At 49.6% G+C, this 21,047-nt stretch overlaps 1 protein-coding gene across 1 annotated transcript in view; it reads right to left on the bottom strand.

Annotated features, from left to right (window-relative positions):
- ptpa (protein phosphatase 2 phosphatase activator) overlaps nt 1-21,047 on the bottom strand; it is a 54,482-nt gene that overhangs the window by 27,403 nt on the left and 6,032 nt on the right. The window contains exons 2-7 of the mRNA XM_078227540.1: nt 20,532-20,618; nt 13,132-13,257; nt 12,127-12,244; nt 9,435-9,534; nt 5,008-5,132; nt 3,682-3,782 (exon numbers count right to left, since the gene is read on the bottom strand). Of these exons, the coding sequence (XP_078083666.1) occupies nt 3,682-3,782; nt 5,008-5,132; nt 9,435-9,534; nt 12,127-12,244; nt 13,132-13,257; nt 20,532-20,618 (657 nt within the window). The remainder of the gene's footprint in view (nt 1-3,681; nt 3,783-5,007; nt 5,133-9,434; nt 9,535-12,126; nt 12,245-13,131; nt 13,258-20,531; nt 20,619-21,047) is intronic.

Here is a 21,047-nt window from a genome sequence, read left to right on the forward strand (position 1 = left end):
TTCCCCAACCAAATCCCAATTCCAACTTCAAACACACGGAGTGTGAGGACCCGCGCTGCTAGCACAGGGATTTCACTCATTACCACCCCCGCCCCAGTCACAAGATCCATGTCCCTCCAAGTGGAAACTGGGGCGGCACGATGGCACAGTGGTTAGCACTGCTGCCTCACAGCACCAGGGGACCCGAGTTCAATTCTGACCTTGGGTGACTGCCTGTGTGGAGTTTGCACGTTCTCCCCGTGTCTGTGTGGGTTTCCTCCGGGTGCTCCAGTTTCCTCCCACAGTCCAAAGATGTGCGGGTTAGGTTGATTGGCCAGGCTACAGGTTGTGAAATTTCCTTAGCTGCTCTAGGAAGTGCCCACTCAGAAAATAGCCTCCAAACTTATCTGAAAGATTGAACAGGCTGGGACTCTTTCGAGAAAAGAGAATCCTGAGGGGTGACCTTAGAGAAGTCTTTAACATTTTGAAGGGGTTTGAGAGGGTAAACTGAGAGAAGTTTCTTCCACTTGTGCGGCAAAGGAAAACTTGGGCAATCGACATAAAACTACTAAATCTGATGGGGAATTCAGGGAAAGGTTCTTTAGTCAGACAGTGGCGAGGTGTGTTACTTGCTCCCACAGGGAGCGGTTAAGGCCAGTAGCTAAGATGTATTGAAAAGGAAGGTTGATAAGCACAAGGGAGGGCTAGGAATAGAAAGAGAAGCTGAAAGCAAGGTGAAGAGAGCTGGAAGGTTTGGACGAAGCATTGAAATCATAGAAACCCTACAGTGCAGAAGCAGGACATTGGATCCATCAGATCTGCGCCGACTCTCTCCGATGGATCATCCCATCCAGACCCTATCCCCGTAACCCCAAGTATTTGCCCCGCTAATCCCCCTAACCTACACATCTCAGGACACCAAGGGGTAATTTTAGCATGGCCAATCCACCTAACCTGCACACCATCAAAGCATGTTGGCCTTCATAGTGAGAGGCACAGTGGCGGTGGCATGGTGGGACAGTGGTTAGCACTGCTGCCGCACAGTGCCAGGGTTCAATTCCCGGCCTGGGTCACTGGCCGTGTGAAGTGATGTGCGGGTTAGGTTAATTGGCCATTCTAAGTTGCCCCTTAGTGTCAGGAGGATTAGTAAGGTAAATGCATGAGGTTACGGGGTTAGGGCCTGGGTGGGATTGTGGTTGGTGCAGACTCGATGGGCCAAATGGCCTCCTTCTGCACTGGAGGATTCTATGATTCTAGGATTTGAGTATAAGAATAGGGATGTTTTGCTGCAATTGTATAGGACGTTGGTGAGGCCACACCTGGAGTATTGTGTGCAGTTTTGGTATCCTTATCTGAGGAAGGATGTCCTTGCTATAGAGGGAGCGCAGCGAAGGTTTACCAGGCTGATTCCTGGGATGGCAGGTCTGTCATATGAGGAGAGACTAAGTCGGTTAGGATTATATTCACTGGAGTTTAGAAGAGTGAGAGGGGATCTCATAGAAACTTATAAAATTCTAACAGGGTTAGACAGGGTAGATTCAGAAAGAATGTTCCCGATGGTGGGGGGAGTCCAGAGCTAGGGGGTTATAATTTGAGGATAAGGGGTAAATCTTTCAGGACTGAGGTGAGGAGAAATTTCTTCACCCAGAAGGTGGTGAATGTGTGGAATTCACGATCACTGAATGTAGTTGAGGCCAAAATGTTGTGTGATTTCAAGAAGAAATTAGATATAGCTCTTGGGGCTAAAGGGATCAAGGAATGGGGGGGAGGGAGAATCAGGATATTGAATTTGATGATCAGCCATGATCAAAATGAATGGTGGAGCAGCTCGAAGGGCTGAATGGCCTCCTCCTGCTTCTAGTTTCTATGATTGCTTTGTTCCTCTGTTGTAAATTAGAAGTAATCTTGCGGACTCTGAAATCTGCAGAATCAGAATCCTTACAGTGCAGGAGGAGGCCATTCGGTCCATCAAGTCTGCACCGACCACAATCCCACCCAGACCCTATTCCCATCACCCCATACATTTACCCTAGCTAGTCCCCCTATCACTAGGGTCAATTTAGCATGGCCAATCCACCTAACGCGCACATTTTGGACAGTGGGAGGAAACGGGAGCACCCGGAGGAAACCCACGCAGACACGGGGAGAACATGCAGATTCTGCACAGACAATGACCGAGGCCAGGATTGAACCTGGGACCCTGGCGCTGTGAGGCAGCAGTGCTAACCACTGTGCCGCCCTGCATTGTAAAACCGGAGTTGCCAACTGGAAAGCAGTTAGTCAGGAGATGGTTAAAACACACTGCGGACAGGTGAAAACGGTACAGTGCTCGGCATTCCCAGGGGATGAGCAGGTCAACATCCGGTCGAGACGCCATGGGATTCGCAGGGCTAACTGGGAAGAGGGAATGTTACTCTCGATCACAGGATCACAGGGTCACAGGGACTTGTCCTTATGGAGAGGACACCATGCCAGCCACGCTCTTAGGAGCTGGGCATCATGACTGTTTTTGATAGGAATCCTAAAAGTGGGCACCAGGCAACAAGGTCTAGATTGAAAATGCAATCCAGACTGTTTCTTCTATTCTAAGGTCAGCTGTAGCAATATTCACCAATCTCAGAAAGATCCGCTTCTGTCGTGTTTTCCACTAACTCATGTCCCTAAGATTTTTTTCCTTTTGATCCATAGGATGTGGGCGTCACTGACTAGGCCGCCATTTATTACCCATCTTTAATTGCCCCTTGAGAAGGTGGTGGTGAGCTGATCTTGAATCCCTGCAGTCCATGCGATGTAGGTACACCCACAGTGGGGAGGGAGTTCCAGGATTTTGACCCAGCGACAGTGAAGGAACATCCAAGTCAGGATGGTGAGTGACTCAGAGGGGGATCTCCGGGCGGTGGTGTTCCCAAGTAAATGCTGCTCTTGTCCTTCCAGATGGTAGAGGTTCTGTGTTTGGAAGGCGCTGCCTAAGGAACCTTGGTGAGTTGCTGCAGTGCATCTTGTAGATGGTACACACTGCTGCTACTGTGCGTCAGTGGTGAAGGGAGTGGGTGTTTGTGGATGGGGTGCCAATCAAGCGGGGCTGCTTTGCCCTGGATGGTGTTGAGCTTCTTGAGTGTTGTTGGAGCCGCACCCATCCAGGCAAGGGTGGGATTGTGGTCGGTGCAGACTCGATGGGCCGAATGGCCTCTTTCTGTACTGTAGGGTTTCTATGATTTCTATGATTTCTAAGTGGGGAATATTCCATCACACTCCTGACTTGAGCCTTTACAGACAATGAAATACTTTTTGAAATGCAGTCACTGTTGTAATGTAGGAAATGAGGCAACCAGTTTGTGCACAGCAAGATCCCACAAAACCCAACAGGCTGAGGGCCAGATAATGAGTTTAATTTGTGTCGATTGGCCTGGAGCGCACTGTGTGATTCACACTCAGTGTGTGTGTGTGTGTGTGTGTGTGTGTGGAGTTAGGTTTGGGATCTGGTTGGGGAAGAATGTTTGCTGGGTCACACTGCAAGAATCCAACGCTTTAACGAACCCTGTGCTCCGCTCGGTGTTTTGTGCAGAGGCTGTGCTCCTGTTTCCTGACTGTTGTTGTGAGCCTCGAGGGGGTGGTTACAGACAGCCAGTGGGTTCGGCGCCCCAGAGCACCCCTCCCTAAGCAGCGACTCCGTCATACTGAGCGTGGGATTCAGCTCCTCACCTCGTTAATAAACCTGACGCATTCCAGAAACATGTATTCCTTATGGTGTTCGTTCACTACCTTCTCATCCACAAAGTGGGCCGGCGTAAGGGTGGGGTGATCTGAAAGAGAAGGGACAATCATTCAATCTCAGCCCCGGAGTGAACAGAACAAGCTGCTGACCCCTCCCGCAGCTCCCCGAAAGCACTGACCCTTCCTCAAACAAACCCCCTCAGCCAAGTGACCGCTTCTCAAGTGACTGCAGCTAAGCTGTTTCACCAACCAGTGGAGGAATCACTCACGCGCCAGACTCTGAGCATGTTATTGAGTGACTGGCCTCGAGTCAAAGTCTAATCATAGAATCCCTACAATGCAGAAGGAGGCCATTCAGCCCATCAAGTGTGTACTGACCACAATCCCACCCAGGCCCTATTCCCATAATCCCAAGCATTTACCCTCTAATCCCCCTGACATGAGGGTCAATTTATCATGGCCAATCCACCCTAACCCGCACATCTTTGGACTGTGGGAGGAAACCGGAGCACCCGGAGGAAACCCACGCAGACACGGGGAGAATGAGCAAACTCCACACAGAGAGTGACCCAAGGCCGGGAATCGAACCCAGGTCCCTGGAGCTGAGGGGCAGCAGTGCTAACCACTGTGCCGCCCAATCGAGGGAAGTGGACGAGGCAGGAGAGAAAGCTGCGGTACTTAAACAAAGACCTGCATTTATATAGCACCTCTCACAATGCGAGAATATCCCATAACCAATCAAATATATTTTGAAGTGCAGGGGTTGCAGCAATCAGTTTGTGCACAGCAAGATCCCACATACGGCAACGTGACATTGACCAGATATCGATTGTATTTTGTGACGTTGACTGAGGGATAAATATTGGCCAGGGCACTGCGGAGAACTCCTTCGCTCTTTGTCAGAATAGTGGCATCTCTTAAGCCCATCTGAGGAGAGGTAGGAAGCGCCTCAGCCTTCAGTTCAGCGTCTCTAGAACAATGACGTCTGAGACAGTGCAGCACTCCCTCAGAGAGCCTCATTCCCCGTACTGCAGTGGGGCTTTGCCCCTACGGTGTTCTGGCTCAGAGGAGAGTGTGCCACTGCCTGAGACACGGCTGAAACAGAAGGGGGCACCCTTGGTGAGAAATGGGCCGGAAAACGTGACGAGGATAGTGGGGACAGGAAGTGTCCAAACACACACACATTGGATTTTGTTCAGAACCATTAACTCTCAATTAACCCCCCACCCCCGTAACTCTCGCGCGCCCACCCACATTGGTGATCCAATGTGGGGGATAATCAGAAAAAGGAGCCAGGCACAGGTGATATTGTACCTATGAGCTGGGAACTGCCCCAGATGAAGGGAAGGAACTGGAAGTCATCGAGGCCCCAGACGCCTTGGCTCCCCGCTGGCTCCATTCGATATGTTTTCTGCAACTTCCGCATCACCTGCAGATACCTGTGGGATTGGAGGAGGCAAAATCTTGAGACTTTGTGCATTTGATTTGATTTATTATCACATGTATTAACATACAGTGAAAAGTATTGTTTCTTGCGCGCTATACAGACAAAGCATACCATTCATAGAGAAGGAAAGGAGAGGGTGCAGAATGTAGTGTTACAGTCATAGCTAGGGTGTAGAGAAAGATCAACTTAATCCGTTCTGACGAAAAGTTAATTCTGTTTTTCTCTCTCCAGGCTGCCCTGACCTACAGAATATTTACACCATCTCCTGTCTTTATCTCAGATTTCCAGCCTCTGCAGTATTTTCATAGAATCCCTACAGTGCAGAAGGACCCATCGAGTCTGCAGTGACCACAATCCCACCCAGGCCCTATCCCCATAACCCCATGCATTTATCCTAGCTAGTCCCCCTGACACCAAAGGACAATTTAGCACGGCCAATCCACCTCACCTGCACATCTTTGGACTGTGGGAGGAAACCAGAGCACCCGGAAGAAACCCACACAGACATGGGGAGAATGTGCAGACTCCGAACTGACAATGACCCAATGGCCAAGCCGGGAATCGAACCTGAGTCCCTGACACTGTGAGGCAGCAGTGCTAACCACTGTGCCACCCCAAATGTAGACTTTGCGCTCATTGGGATTCAATAGGATGTTACAATATCTTTGTCCCAATTGGATTGGGTTGGTGCGTATTCTCCACACGAGTCTCCTCCTACCTCTCTCTGTCTTTTACTCTATTCCTCTTTCCTTCATGCCTTCATCCAACCTTCCCTTAAGCATGTCTATACTGGGATGTTGGCCTATATCACAAGGGGGATAGAATATAAAAGCAGAGATGTCTTGCTGCATCTGTACAGGGCATTGGTGAGGCCGCAGCTGGAATACTGTGTGCAGTATCGGTCCCCTTATTAGCGGAAGGATATATTGGCCTTGGTGGGAGTGCAGAGAAGGTTCACCAGGTTGATACCAGAGATGAGGGGTGCTGATTATGAGGAGAGACTGAGCAGATTGGGTTTGTACTCGTTGGAATTTAGAAGGCTGAGGGGGGATCTTATAGAGACCTATAAGATAATGAAGGGGCTGGATAGGGTAGAGATGGAGAGATTCTTTCCACTTAGAAAGGAAGCTAGAACTAGAGGGCACAGCCTCAAAATAAAGGGGGGTCAGTTGAGGACAGAGTTGAGGAGGAACTTCTTCTCTCAGAGGGTGGTGAATCTCTGGAATTCTCTGCCCACTGAAGTGGTGGAGGTTACCTCGTTGAATATGTTTAAATCACGGATAGATGGATTCCTGATCGGTAAGGGAATTAGGGGTTATAGGGATCAGGCGGGTAAGTGGAACTGATCCACTTCAGATCAGCCATGATCTTATTGAATGGCGGGGCAGGCTCGAGGGGCTAGATGGCCTACTCCTGCTCCTATTTCTTATGTTCTTATACGATTCACCTCAACTACTCCCCATGGGAGCGAGTATCACATTCACACTACTCTCTGGGTAAAGACTTTTCTTCTGTATTCCCCATTGGATTCATTAGGGACGATATTATATGTATGACTCCTAGTTTTCTGGACAAGATGAGAGGTCACACGACACCAGGTTATAGTCGAACAGGTTTATTTGGAATCACGAGCTTTCGGAGCGCTGCTCCTTCATCAGGTGAGTGGAGAGGGAGGTTTCATAAACAGCATATATAGACACAGACTCAATTGCAAGATAATGGTTGGAATGCGAGTCTTTACAGGTAATTAAGTCTTTAACCTGGTGTTGTGAGACTTCTTACTGTGCCCACCCCAGTCCAACACCGGCATCTCCACCTCATGGCCTTGAAGGGGTTTACAGGAATGATACCTGGACTTCGGGGTTTAAATTGAGGAGAGAATGTACAAATCAGACCGCGATAATTTAGAAGGTAAAGGGGTAATCTGATCAAAATCTTCAGGATACTAACAGGAAAAGACAGGGTAGATGAAGATAAACTATTTCCAGTGGCTGGAGATTCTAGAACTAGGCATTGTACCATTCTGGAGAGATGTTAGGCACGGCGGCACAGTGGTGAGCCGTACTCCTTCACAGCGCCAGGGACCCCGGTTCAATTCCTGGCTCGGGTCACTGTCTATGTGGAGTCTGCACGTTCTCCCCGTGTCTGCATGGGTTTCCTCCGGGTGCTCCAGTTTCCACCCACAGTCCGAAATTCGTGCTAGTTAGGTGCATTGGCCGTGCTAAATTCCCCCGCAGTGTACCTGAACAGGTGCCGGAGTGTGGCGACTAGAGGATTTTCACAGTAACTTCATTGCAGTGTTAATGTAAGCCTTACTTGTGACAGTAATAAATAAACTTGAAATTTAGCAAGAGTTAGAATGTAACCAGTGATAACATTGGATCTGTTGTAGTGTGACCAATGGTAACAGGCTCTGAGGGTCAGCTGACCCAGCAAACTATGTAACCAATGACAAAATGCTGAGGTGGTCAGCTGACTCAGTATGAATAAGAAGCTGCTGGGCTTTGTGGGAGTTTGGATTGGCCCAGGGTGAGGCCTCAAGTGTTGGAGTAATGAAGTTTCTTTATTAAGCTCTTTTGCTTTGATTTATAGGTTGGAATTAAATCTTGTTTTATTTTATTGCCTGAAACTGAAGACTTCCTTCTGGTGGATCGACAGGAAACACTTCCACACACGCGCACACACACAGGGTGGGAGAGATTTGGAATTCGCTCCCACAAACAGCAGTTGATGCAGGATCAGTTGCAATCTTTAATACTGAGATGGATAAAGTTTTGTTAAGTAAAGGCTTTAAGGGATATGGGCCAAAGGCAGAGATATGGATAAAAGCAAATTACTGCGGATGCTGGAATCTGAAGCAAAAACAGAAAATGCTGGAAAATCTCTGCAAGTCTGGCAGCATCTGTAGAGAGAGGGTAGAGCCACAGGTGCTGTCAGACCTGCTGAGATTTTCCAGCATTTTGTGTGTGTGTGTGTAGGTATATGGAGTTAAGCCACAGTTCAGCCATATCTGCGTGGGTTTTCTCTGGGTGCCCCAGTTTCCTCCCACAGTCCAAAGCTGTGCATGTCAGGTGGATTGGCCATGCTAAATTGACCCTAGTGTCAGGGGGATTAGCAGGATAAATGCATGGGGTTATGGGGATAGGGCCTGGGTGGGATTGTGGTCGGTGCAGACTCGATGGGACGAATGGCCTCCTTCTGTAGGGATTCTATGATCTCATTAAATGGCAGAACAGGCTCGAGGGGCTGAATGGCCTCCTCCTGTTCCTATGTTCCTCAGTTCAGTGACTCGATATCCTGTCTGTAAAACAGGAACCAGAATTGTGTTCAGCGCTCCGAGTACAGAATAACCAAGGTTCTAAACAAGCTCTGCATAACTTGCCATTTTTCCAAAAGTATTTACTCTGGACGCCAGTGCTTTATTTCAATTTTTATGATCTTGTAAGCCGTGTTGCTGTTTTTATCCCTGTACCCGCTGACCCCTTCCTCCTCTGTTCCATTTAAACACACTCAGCCTTGGGGCTGGAACAGCACCAACCCGCTTCCTGAAGAGTTCCTTCTGTTCACCAATCGCATGCACTCACTGACCTACATCAGCTCCCAGTCCAGTAATGTCTCCATTTTCAAATTCTTCCGTAGCCTCACTCCCCCTCTAACACTGTAATCTCTTCCAACACGACAATTCTCAAATATGGAGCGACACAGTGGTTAGCACTGCTGCCTCACAGCTCCAGGGACCCGGGTTCGATTCCTAGCTTGGGTGACTGTGTGTGTGGAGTTTGCACATTCTCCCCGTGTCTGCGTGGGTTTCCTCCAGGTGCTCCAGTTTCCTCCCACAGTCCAAAGATATGCGGGTTAGGTGGATTGGCCGTGGGAAATGGTTGAGGGGGAGAGAGCCTGGGTAAGAATCTCTGTCAGAGCAGCTCATAGAAACCTCCGGCCTCTTCTGTGCCATTAACGTCCACCACTGACAGCTGTGCCTGGAACCCAAGCTCTGGAATTCTCTCCCTTAACATCTCCACCTTTAACCCTCTGTGTCTGACTACGCTTTACGCATTGGCATAACTGCGCCAATACCTCAAGCGGCTCAAACTCCGAGTCATTGACTGGTGAAGCACCTTGGGCTGCTTTATCACATTATAGGCGCTATGCAAATGCAAGTTTCAGTTGCAGCAATCAGAGTTATCGCCACAAGGTTTCACTGAATTCTAACCTATTGCGAGGCGCAGGCGTGCAAGGTGTAGGTGTGCGCGGTGCAGGTGTACACGGTGGACCATCGCGGAACTGTACTCACCGATCAAATATACAAAATACAATGGCCAGCTGGTCATCCACCTTCAGGACTCCGACCTTACAGAGACAGCAGAGAAACGCAGCAAACGCAGCCTCGTGGCCTGTGTCAGAGAGAGGGACAAAAACACGTCAAACACTGCGGCTTCATCCAGACCGGAAGACAAAGAATTAGAAATCTTCACTGCAACATTATCATCTACCCCTCACTTCCAGATTGTCCCGTTGTATAACCCACACTGGCCCTGCACAGAGGGGCATCGGGGGCGGGGGGGGGGGCGCGGGGAGGTAAACGTGTCTGTGGGTGTCTGGCAACCGAGTCCAATCTTGTTGTTACTGATACACGCGCACACACGCGTGTACACACACATGTACACAAACACACATACACACACGCGCGCGTACACACACACACGCGCGTACACACACACACACGCGCGTACACACACACACGCGCGTACACACACACACGCGCGTACACACACACACGCGCGTACACACACACACGCGCGTACACACACACACGCGCGTACACACACACACGCGCGTACACACACACACGCGCGTACACACACACACGCGCGTACACACACACACGCGCGTACACACACACACGCGCGTACACACACACACGCGCGTACACACACACACGCGCGTACACACACACACGCGCGTACACACACACACGCGCGTACACACACACACGCGCGTACACACACACACGCGCGTACACACACACACGCGCGTACACACACACACGCACGTACACACACACACACACACACACACACAGGTTCAATTCCTGGCTTGGGTCACTGTCTGTGCGGAGTCTGCACGTTCTCCCCGTGTCTGCGTGAGTTTTTTCCGGGTGCTCCGGTTTCCTCCCACGGTCCGAAAGATGTCCTGGTTAGGGTCATTGGCCGTGCTAAATTCTCCCTCAGTGAACCCGAACAGACACTGGAGTGTGGCGACCAGGGGATTTTCACAGTAACTTCATTGCAGTGTTAATGTAAGCCTACTTGTGACACTGATAAATAAACTTAAAAAGTAATAAGAATGCAGCACTGCGGGAGTGCTGCATCGTTGGAGGTGCCAGCTCTCAGGTGAGATGTCTTGTCAGGTGGATATAAAAGATTCCTTGTCCAGAGCAGAGGAGCAGCGCAGATCCACCCCCCCCCAGTGCCCCCCCATATCCTGACCGATATTTATCGTTCAACCAGCATCACAAAATGATTATCTGCCCCATTTCCTACATTATAACAGGGATTAGACTGGTTGTCAAGTGGCTGGAGATGTGCAGAGACTGTGAAATACACCAGGTAACCGAGGTTGTTTCTTTAAGTTAGCATTGTGTCTCAGGACGGTCAACATTCTCACTTTGTCAGGTGCTGGTAACACACCCTTCAGGGAGTTTGGCAGCGTAGGATCAGCTAAACACTGAGGCCGTCACTGCTCCTAAACTCCCACCGTCACCAAGCCCACCAGCCTTCACTGTTTAAACAGAGAGAGCCTTTGCTGCCCTGCTTTCCACATGAACTGTCCTCAAACATCAACTCTGTCTTTCTCTCTCCACAGAGGCTGTTCGACCGGCCAGTTTTTTCTAGCACTTTGCACTCTGAGCACCTGATGGATAGAATCCAGGGACGACACAGTGGCACAGTGGCTAGCACTGCTGCCTCACAACACCAGGGATCCGGGTTTGATTCCCGGCTTGGGTCACTGTCTGTGTGGAGTTTGCACGTTCTCCCCGTGTCTGCGTGGGTTTCCTCCCACAATCCAAAAGACGTGCTGGTTAGGGTGCATTGACCCAAACAGGTGCCGGAGTGTGGCGACTAGGGGAATTTCACAGTAACTTCATTGTAGTGTTAATGTAAGCCTTACTTGTGACTAATAAATAAACTTTTTTTTCCTACATTGCAGGAGGAGATCATTCGGCCCATCAAGTCTGCAACAACCCCAATCCAACCCTGGCCCTATCCCCATAACCCCATGCATTTACCCTAGCTAGTCCCCCTACACTAAGGGGTAATTCAGCACGGCCGATCCACCTAACCCGCACACCTTCGGACTGTGAGAGGAAACCGGGGCACCCGGAGGAAACCCACGCAGACATGGGGAGAATGTGCTGACTCTGCACGCACAGTGACCCAAGCCAGGAATTGAACCCGCTGGGTCCCTGGCGCTGTGAGGCAGCAGGGCTAGTCACTGTGCCACTGCGCCGCCCACATCTCTGCTCTGGAATCAGTGACTGGGAGGCAATGCACTGGAGAAGGATAGGATCTGGATTCAAACCGCACAAATCTTCACACAACGTACACGCAAAATCATCATAGGCATGGAAACATGTGAACAAAAGCAGAAAACAGAGGCTGAATTAACTTGAGTCCCTCACTGCCTTGTCAAGTGGCATGTTCGGAGGGGCCAGACAGAACGTCCCTTCACACGACCCACCAGGGGAAAGGTGGGAAGCACAGAGAGCAGGGTAGGAGGGGGGAGGACTACAGGCAATGTACATCAGCACAGTGCAGACTAAAGCTCCAGATCCTCACTGGAGTAGTACAATGATCTGATTACTTGTCAGACACTACCATCTAGTGGACAATCTAGGAACAGCAAAGCACACATTGCAGCAAGGGTTTATAAGGCAGCGTATTCTCACCCTACGCCTCCGCACAGGGATATGAAGTGGTGGTTACCTGTTCCATAGTCTATTCTTGTTGGGTTTCCCACGGATTCCTTTAAATACACTGAAGCCTCGACAACAGCAGCACTCAACTCGCGGGGAATCACATTGGAAACCAAGTTCTCAGCCTCCTGTGATGAGAAAGCAAATCAGTGCCAGTGCTGAGATCTCATGAGTGGCATGAGACAGACTCGCCCACCCCCCCAACCCAGCCCTGTACAGCTCAGGACAGCCTTGCAATTCCCCTCCCAGCCACCACCCTCCCACACGAGAAAGGAGCTCTCTCACGGGACAGGACTCCGGGGCTGCAAGTTCTGGATGAATTTCTAACAATACTTCAAAAGTGACTTCCCATCTACATCACCGGAGATTCAGGCCTCCCTTCCACACCAGTGTCTCCACTCTTCACAGGGCGGCCTGGACCATACGTGTCACTGGGCTATTGAATGATGGGGGGATGGAGAGGCCCACTATCTAACTCACCGGGCACTGTGCTCCCAAGAGCCAGGCGAGTGGGAGACCTGTGATGTTCTTGCCCGAGGTCCAGCACAGACTGGAGACTGAGTCTGGACACTGTCTCTGCCAGTTAGCCACTGTATGGGGCAAGACAGACTGGAGGGAGTTACAGACGCATCGTAATCTCAATGGCCAATCGCTGAGATAACAACTATTATCTGTACCGACGTGAATTAAACAAGATGCATTCGACTTGTCCACACAGGAAACAAATCCACACAATATGCAACTGCGTCTGAAAGAATGTCCCACGGTTTCTGCACCTCCCCAGTGTCCAATCCACAGCCTGATCTAATTTCTTCACGAAGAACTGAGTACGTTTGTTTTTTTGCCAGTTTAAATCTAGCTGAACTGTCTTTCTGCCTCCATCCCCACCACCAAAAACCAATTCCCTGCTACATTTTAAAATTTAGAATTGGCAAAGATATGAAACGGGATTTAATTAGTGGGACATTCACTTTAAAACTTCCACCGAGATACAACCATTCTCACCACAACGTACCTTCTCGAGTCTGCTGTACCAAGTGCGGAACGCCTTGTTACCGAATCGGGAGGGCTGATCGACCGGGGGGGTCTCGTCGATCCACCTGTCCAGTGTGTTCAGGAGAAAAACTAGTTTCTGCACAGGCTGTAGATGGGAAAAGAAGGGAGGTGTCACTGCCTCTCTCTGCACATCACACAAACCAGGGAGAAGCTCATGATCCAGGCATGTCCCAGGGCACTTCACAAGCAATGAAATACCGCAGAAATGCAGCCAATTGGGCACAGCAAGCGCCCAGAAAAAATAACACCATGTAAGAACATAAGAACATAAGAAATAGGAGCAGGAGTAGGCCATCTCGCCCCTCGAGCCTGCCCCACCATTCAATAAGATCATGGCTGATCTGACGTGGATCAGTACCACTTACCCGCCTGATCCCCATAACCCTTAATTCCCTTACCGCTCAGGAATCCATCCATCCGCGCTTTAAACATATTCAGCGAGGTAGCCTCCACCACCTCAGTGGGCAGAGAATTCCAGAGATTCACCACCCTCTGGGAGAAGAAGTTCCTCCTCAACTCTGTCTTAAACCGACCCCCCTTTATTTTGAGGCTGTGTCCTCTAGTTTTAACTTCCTTACTAAGTGGAAAGAATCTCTCCGCCTCCACCCTATCCAGCCCCCGCATTATCTTATAAGTCTCCATAAGATCCCCCCTCATCCTTCTAAACTCCAACGAGTACAAACCCAATCTCCTCAGCCTCTCCTCATAATCCAAACCCCTCATCTCCGGTATCAACCTGGTGAACCTTCTCTGCACTCCCTCCAATGCCAATATATCCTTCCTCATATAAGGGGACCAATACTGCACACAGTATTCCAGCTGCGGCCTCACCAATGCCCTGTACAGGTGCATCAAGACATCCCTGCTTTTATATTCTATCCCCCTCGCAATATAGGCCAACATCCCATTTGCCTTCTTGATCACCTGTTGTACCTGCAGACTGGGCTTTTGCGTCTCATGCACAAGGACCCCCAGGTCCCTTTGCACGGTAGCATGTTTTAATTTGTTTCCATTGAGATAGTAATCCCATTTGTTATTATTTCCTCCAAAGTGTATAACCTCGCATTTCTCAACGTTATACTCCATTTGCCATATCCTCGCCCACTCACTCAGCCTGTCCAAATCTCTCTGCAGATCTTCTCCGTCCTCCACACGATTCACTTTTCCACTTATCTTTGTGTCGTCTGCAAACTTCGTTACCCTACACTCCGTCCCCTCCTCCAGATCATCTATATAAATGGTAAACAGTTGCGGCCCGAGTACCGATCCCTGCGGCACGCCACTAGTTACCTTCCTCCAACCGGAAAAACACCCATTTATTCCGACTCTTTGCTTCCTGTCGGATAGCCAGTCCCCAATCCACTTTAACACACTACCCCCAACTCCGTGTGCCCTAATCTTCTTCAGCAGCCTTTTATGGGGCACCTTATCAAACGCCTTTTGGAAATCCAAAAACACCGCATCCACCGGTTCTCCTCCATCAACCGCCCTCGTCACATCTTCATAAAAATCCAACATGTTCATCAAGCACGACTTTCCCCTCATGAATCCATGCTGCGTCTGATTGATCGAACCATTTCTATCCAGATGCCCTGCTATCTCCTCTTTAATAATGGATTCCAGCATTTTCCCTACTACAGACGTTAAGCTGACCGGCCTATAGTTACCCGCCTTTTGTCTCCTTCCTTTTTTAAACAGCGGCGTAACATTAGCCGTTTTCCAATCAACCGGCACTACCCCAGAATGCAATGAGTTTTGATAAATAATCACTAACGCATCCACTATTACCTCTGACATTTCTTTCAATACCCTGGGATGCATTCCATCCGGACCCGGGGACTTGTCCACCTTCAGTCCCATTAGTCTACCCAGCACTGCCTCTCTGGTAACATTAATCGTATTAAGTATTTCTCCTGCTGCCAACCCTCTATCGTTAATATTTGGCAAACTATTTGTGTCCTCCACCGTGAAGACCGACACAAAAAACGTATTTAAAGACTCAGCCATATCCTCATTTCCCACTATTAACTCCCCCCTCTCGTCCTCCAAGGGTCCAACATGTGATAACGACCAGATCCCTCCATGCCGACACTATAGTTAAGAAAGCCCACCAACTTTCTCAGAAGGCTAAGGAAATTTGACATGTCAGCTACGACTCTCACCAACTTTTACAGATGCACCATAGAAAGCATCTTTTCTGGTTGTATCACAGCTTGGCATGGCTCCTGCTCTGCCCAAGACCGCAAGAAACTACAAAGGGTCGTGAACGAAGCCCAATCCATCACTCAAACCAGCCTCCCATCCATTGACTCTGTCTACACTTCCCGCTGCCTCGGCAAAGCAGCCAGCATAATTAAGAACCCCACGCACCCCGGACATTCTCTCTTCCACCTTCTTCCGTCAGGAAAAAGATACAAAAGTCTGAGGTCACGTACCAACCGACTCAAGAACAGCTTCTTCCCTGCTGCCGTCAGACTTTTGAATGAACCTACCTCGCATTAAGTTGCTCTTTCTCTACACCCTAGCTATGACTGTAACACTACATTCTGCACCCTCTCCTTTCCTTCTCTATGAACGGTATGCTTTGTCTGTATAGCACGGAAGAAACAAGACTTTTCAGTGTATGTTAATATATGTGACAATAATAAATCAAATCAAAGATCGTCTGGTTTTTCGGAGACATGGGTTGAGAGATAAATATTGGTCAGCACAGCAGAGCGAACAATATTTGCTCTTTTTTGGAGCTGTACCGTGGGCTTTCTACTGGACCCGAGTGCAGACGGAGCCTCAGTTTAATGTCTCGTACGAAAGATGCAGGATATGGGTTGGAGACTAGTTGCTTGTACAGATTGAAGTTAATTCAGTGCTTCTGCAGAATGAGTCACTCACGTTTAATACGCACATACAGACAGAGGCAGCTACTCAGTGCTACACTACTTTCCAACGGTCTTCCAGGAAAGGTTCACAGGAGCCAGGATGATCTTATAGTTGGCGGTTGAGGAAGTGTGGAGCAGGCTGCTCGGGGTACAAGGCTCTCCCAGGAGAAGGCAGTTCTCTGGAGAGGCCGTGGGAAGGGGGAAATCAGACACCCAAATGGATCAGAAACCATAAAATCCCTAGAGTGCAGAAGGAGGCCATTTGGCCCATCGGGTCTGCACCAACAACAATCCGACCCAGACCCTAACCCATAACCCAATGCATTTACCCTCTATAGTCCCCCTGACACTAAGGCCCAATTCCTGTAACCTCACATATTTACCCTAGCTAGTCCCGCTGACGCTAAGGGGCAATTTAGCATGGCCAATCCACCTAACCCGCACATCTTTGGACTGTGGGAGGAAATCGGAGCACTCGGAGGAAACCCACGCAGACACGGGGAGAATGTGCAAACTCCACACAGACAGTCACCCGAGGCTGGATTGAACCCGGGTCCCTGGAGCTGTGAGGCAGCAGTGCTAACCACTGTGCTACCCCATGTCTGAAGGAGCTCAAAGTCCACAGATTAAGTTCTCAGTCTTCTCTACACAAGTCCTTCACTGTCGCTGGGAGCTCCCTCCCTAACAGCACTGTGGATGTAGCTACATCACATGGACTGCAGCGGGTTCAAGATCAGCTCACCACCACCTTCTGAAGGGCAATGAGGAATGGGTGATAAAGTGCTGGCCTGGCCAGCGATGCCCACATCCCATGAAAGAATAAACCAGAAGGTTTTGGGTTCTAGCTCCACTCCAGTGCTCTAGGCACAGAGTCTTGGCCAACAGGTCCAGTGTAGGGATGAAGGAATGATGCACCGCCCAAACATAGGAACAAGAGTAGGCCATTCGGCCCATCAAACCTGCTCTGCAACACAAACAGATCATGGCTGAAAAAAGAACAAAGAAAAGGTCCTTCGGCCCTCCAAGCGTGCACTGACCATGCTGCCTGTCTGAACTAAAACCCCCTACCCTTCCGGGAATCGTATCCCTCTATTCCCATCCGATTCACGCATTTGTCAAGACGCCCCTTAAAAGTCACTATCGTATCAGCTTCCACTACACCCCCTGGCAGCGAGTTCCAGGCACCCACCACCCTCTGTGTAAAAAATCTGCCTCGTACATCTCCTTTAAACCTTGCCCCTCGCACCTTAAACCAGTGCCCCCTAGTAATTGACTCTTCCACCCTGGGAAAAAGCTTCTGACTATCCACTCTGTCCATGCCCCTCAAACTTGTAGACTTCTATCAGGTCGCCCTTCAACCTCCGTCTTTCCAGTGAGAACAAACCAAGTTTCTCTCCTCATAGCTAATGCCCTGGCTGATCCCCCACAATCCCCATATCCCTTGATGTCATTGGTCTCCAGGAATCTCTCGGTTTGTGTTTTGAACAGACTCCGTGATTGAGTTTCCACAGCCTCTGGGGAGGAGAATTCCAAAGATTCACCAGCCTCTGAGTGAAGAAATTCTTCAGTCTTAAATGGCCGACCCCTTATTCTGAGACTGTCCCCCTGGTCCCAGACCCCCAGCCGGGGGGAACATCCTCTCCACATCTGCCCTGCCACACCCCCCTGTAAGGATCGTGTAAGTTTCAATAAGGTCACTCCTCACTCTCTGACACTCGAGGGAATACAGAGCAAGTCTCCTCAATCTCTCCTGTCAGACGTGTGATCTTCCAAATGAGACACTAAACCTAGGCTGCACCTGTGCTCGCAAAAGGACCGAAACGATTCTACATCCATTAATTCAAAGATTCCTTCCTGGTGTACTGGCCGAGGTTTATCCAACAGCCATGGTGGCACAGTGGTTAGTGCTGCAGCCTCACAGCGCCAGGGACCCGGGTTCAATTCCAGCCTCGGGTCACTGCCCGTGTGGAGTTTGTACATTCTACCCGTGGGTTTGCACATTCTCTGCGTGGGTTTCCTCCGGGTGCACCAGTTTCCTCCCACACTCCAAAGATGTGTGGGTTAGGTTGATTGGCCGTGATAAATTGCCCCTTAGTGTCAGGGGGACTAGCAGGGTAAATACGTGGTGTTACGGGGATAGGGCCTGGGTGGGATGGTGGTCGGTGCAGACTTGATGGGCCAAATGGCCTCCTTCTGCACTGTAGGGATTCTATTCTGTGAACCAACATCACAAAACAGGTCATCATCACGCTACTGTTTGTGGAATCTTGCTGTGCGCAAATTGGCTGCCACTTTTCCTGCATTTCAACAGTGAACACTTGCTGTGTAATTGCTTTGGGATGATTAAAGGTTGTGAAAGGTGCTGTGTGTACAGTCCTTTCTTTGATATTTTGTATCGCAGTCCACTAACAACCCGCACACTTACCCAAGGTGATTACCTGATATTAAGAGTTGTAACGTATCCCGCCAGTGCCCTGCAGCGTATACTGTTCTCCGAAACAGTGGACTGCTAATCTCAACAACACTGCGGGGCGACAGAATGAAGCAGAGGGAGAGAACATCAGGCGACACTCCACCTCTCTGCTTTCCTGTGCCCTCTGGAAAAGTGTGGCATTCTCAAGAGGAGCAGGAAGATGATCAGAGTCCTCTCAGCCGGGTCAAACTCTCCTCCGTCCGATAAAAGAGTAGAAGATGCAAACCAATTCTTGTAGCAGGTGTTAACAGCCACTTACATTCCAAGTCATAGAATACCGACAGCGCAGGAGGCCATTTGGCGATGACTCTCTGACAGAAATTTGGCATGTCCGCTACGACTCTCACCAACTTTTACAGATGCACCATAGAAAGCATTCTTTCTGGTTGTATCACAGCTCGGTCTGGGGCTCCTGCTCTGCCCAAGACCGCAAGGAACTACAAAAGGTCGTGAATGAAGCCCAGTCCATCACGCAAACCAGCCTCCCATCCATTGACTCTGTCTACACTTCCCGCTGCCTCGGCAAAGCAGCCAGCATAATTAAGGATCCCCATACACCCCGGACATTCTCTCTTCCACCTTCTTCTGTTGGGAAAAAGATACAAAAGTCTGAGGTCGCGTACCAACCGACTCAAGAACAGCTTCTTCCCTGCTGCCATCAGACTTTTGAATGGACCGACCTCGCATTAAGTTGATCTTTCTCTACACCCTAGCTATGACTGTAGCACTACATTCTGCACTCTCTCCGTTCCTTCTCTATGAACGGTATGCTTTGTCTGTACAGCGCGCAAGAAACAATACTTTTCACTGTATACTAATACATGTGACAATAATAAATCAAATCAAATCAGAGCATCTTAGTCAGGCCCTCCCCTGTAACTCCAAGTATTTACCCGCTAATCCCCCTAACCTACACATCTTTGGACACCAAGGGGCGATTTAGCATGGTCAATCCACCCAACCTGCACACCTTAGTCCCATTTAATCTAAGCCCCAAATCAGCAATGAAGTGGGGGTAAGGGGCAAAAAGACACCTCCAGCACCTTCACTTACCTGCACCCCAGCTCCAAAATCCCCTCCCTAAACCTCTGCCGCCTCTTCCTTTAAAACCAACCTCTGTAACCAAGTTTCTGAGTCTCTTTCTTTGGCTCTGATGTGGAGATGCCGGCGTTGGACTGGGGTGGGCACCACTACGTGTAACCCCTGGCCTGGGCTTGCAAAATCTCACTAACTGTCCTGGCTTGGGACAATTCACACCTCTTTAACCTGTGCTTAACCCTCTCTCCACTCGCATTGTCTGCACCTGTAAAGACTTGATTACCTGTTAAGACTCACATTCCAACCATTATCTTGTAATTGAGTTTGTGTCTATACATGCCCTGTTTGTGAACCAAATCCTGCACTCACCTGACGAAGGAGCAGTGCTCCGAAAGCTCGTGCTACCAAATAATCCTGCTGGACTTTAACCTGGTGTTGTGAGACTTCTTACTGTTTCTTTGGCTCGATGAGAGAGTTCCACCTGATTGGGCACCATGATGTGATTTGGAGCTTTATGCTACATTCTATAAATGCACGTTTTTGCCCTGATTCATTAAAACTCTTCCACTACAGCCCTCCACGGTGGCACAGTGCTTAGCACTGCAGCCTCACAGCGCCAGGGACCGGGGTTCGATTCCCGGCTTGGGTCGCTGTCTGTGTGGAGTCTGCATGTTCTCCCCGTGTCTGCGCGGGTTTCCTCCGGGGGGTCTGGTTTCCCCCCCACAGTCCAAAGGTGTGCTGGTTAGGGTGCATTGGGCATGCTAAATTCTCCTTCAGTGTACCTGAACAGGTGCCGGAGTGTGGCGACTAGGGGATTTTCACAGTAACTTTATGGAAGTGTTAATGTATGCCTACTTGTGACACCAATAAATAACTTTTTAAAAATCATTTACCCCAGTGACGACTATGTGGAAATAACCTTTGCTTTTATATAACAGGTTCTATCAGCAGAGGTCCAGCTGTACGTCCTACCTCCGAGCTTTTATAGTCGCATGTGAGTTTTTTCCCTTTCACACTCTCATTCAGCGTCAGAACAAACCCGATATAGTCCTCGTATGCCTGCAGAGAGAGAGAGAGACACACAGATAGAGAGAGAGAGAGACACACACAGATAGAGAGAGAGAGAGACACACACAGATAGAGAGAGAGAGAGACACACACACAGATAGAGAGACACACACACAGATAAAGAGAGAGAGACACAGAGAGAGAGAGACAGAGAGAGAGAGACGGGGAGTGAGAGAGAGAGACGGGGAGTGAGAGACGGGGAGTGAGAGAGAGAGAGAGAGAGAGAGACGGGGAGTGAGAGAGAGAGAGAGAGAGACGGGGAGTGAGAGAGAGAGAGAGAGAGACGGGGAGTGAGAGAGAGAGAGAGAGACGGGGAGTGAGAGAGAGAGAGAGAGACGGGGAGTGAGAGAGAGAGAGAGAGAGACGGGGAGTGAGAGAGAGAGAGAGAGAGAGACGGGGAGTGAGAGAGAGAGAGAGAGA

Source organism: Mustelus asterias, chromosome 13 (assembly GCF_964213995.1).
Source record: "Mustelus asterias chromosome 13, sMusAst1.hap1.1, whole genome shotgun sequence".
Lineage (NCBI taxonomy): Eukaryota > Metazoa > Chordata > Chondrichthyes > Carcharhiniformes > Triakidae > Mustelus > Mustelus asterias.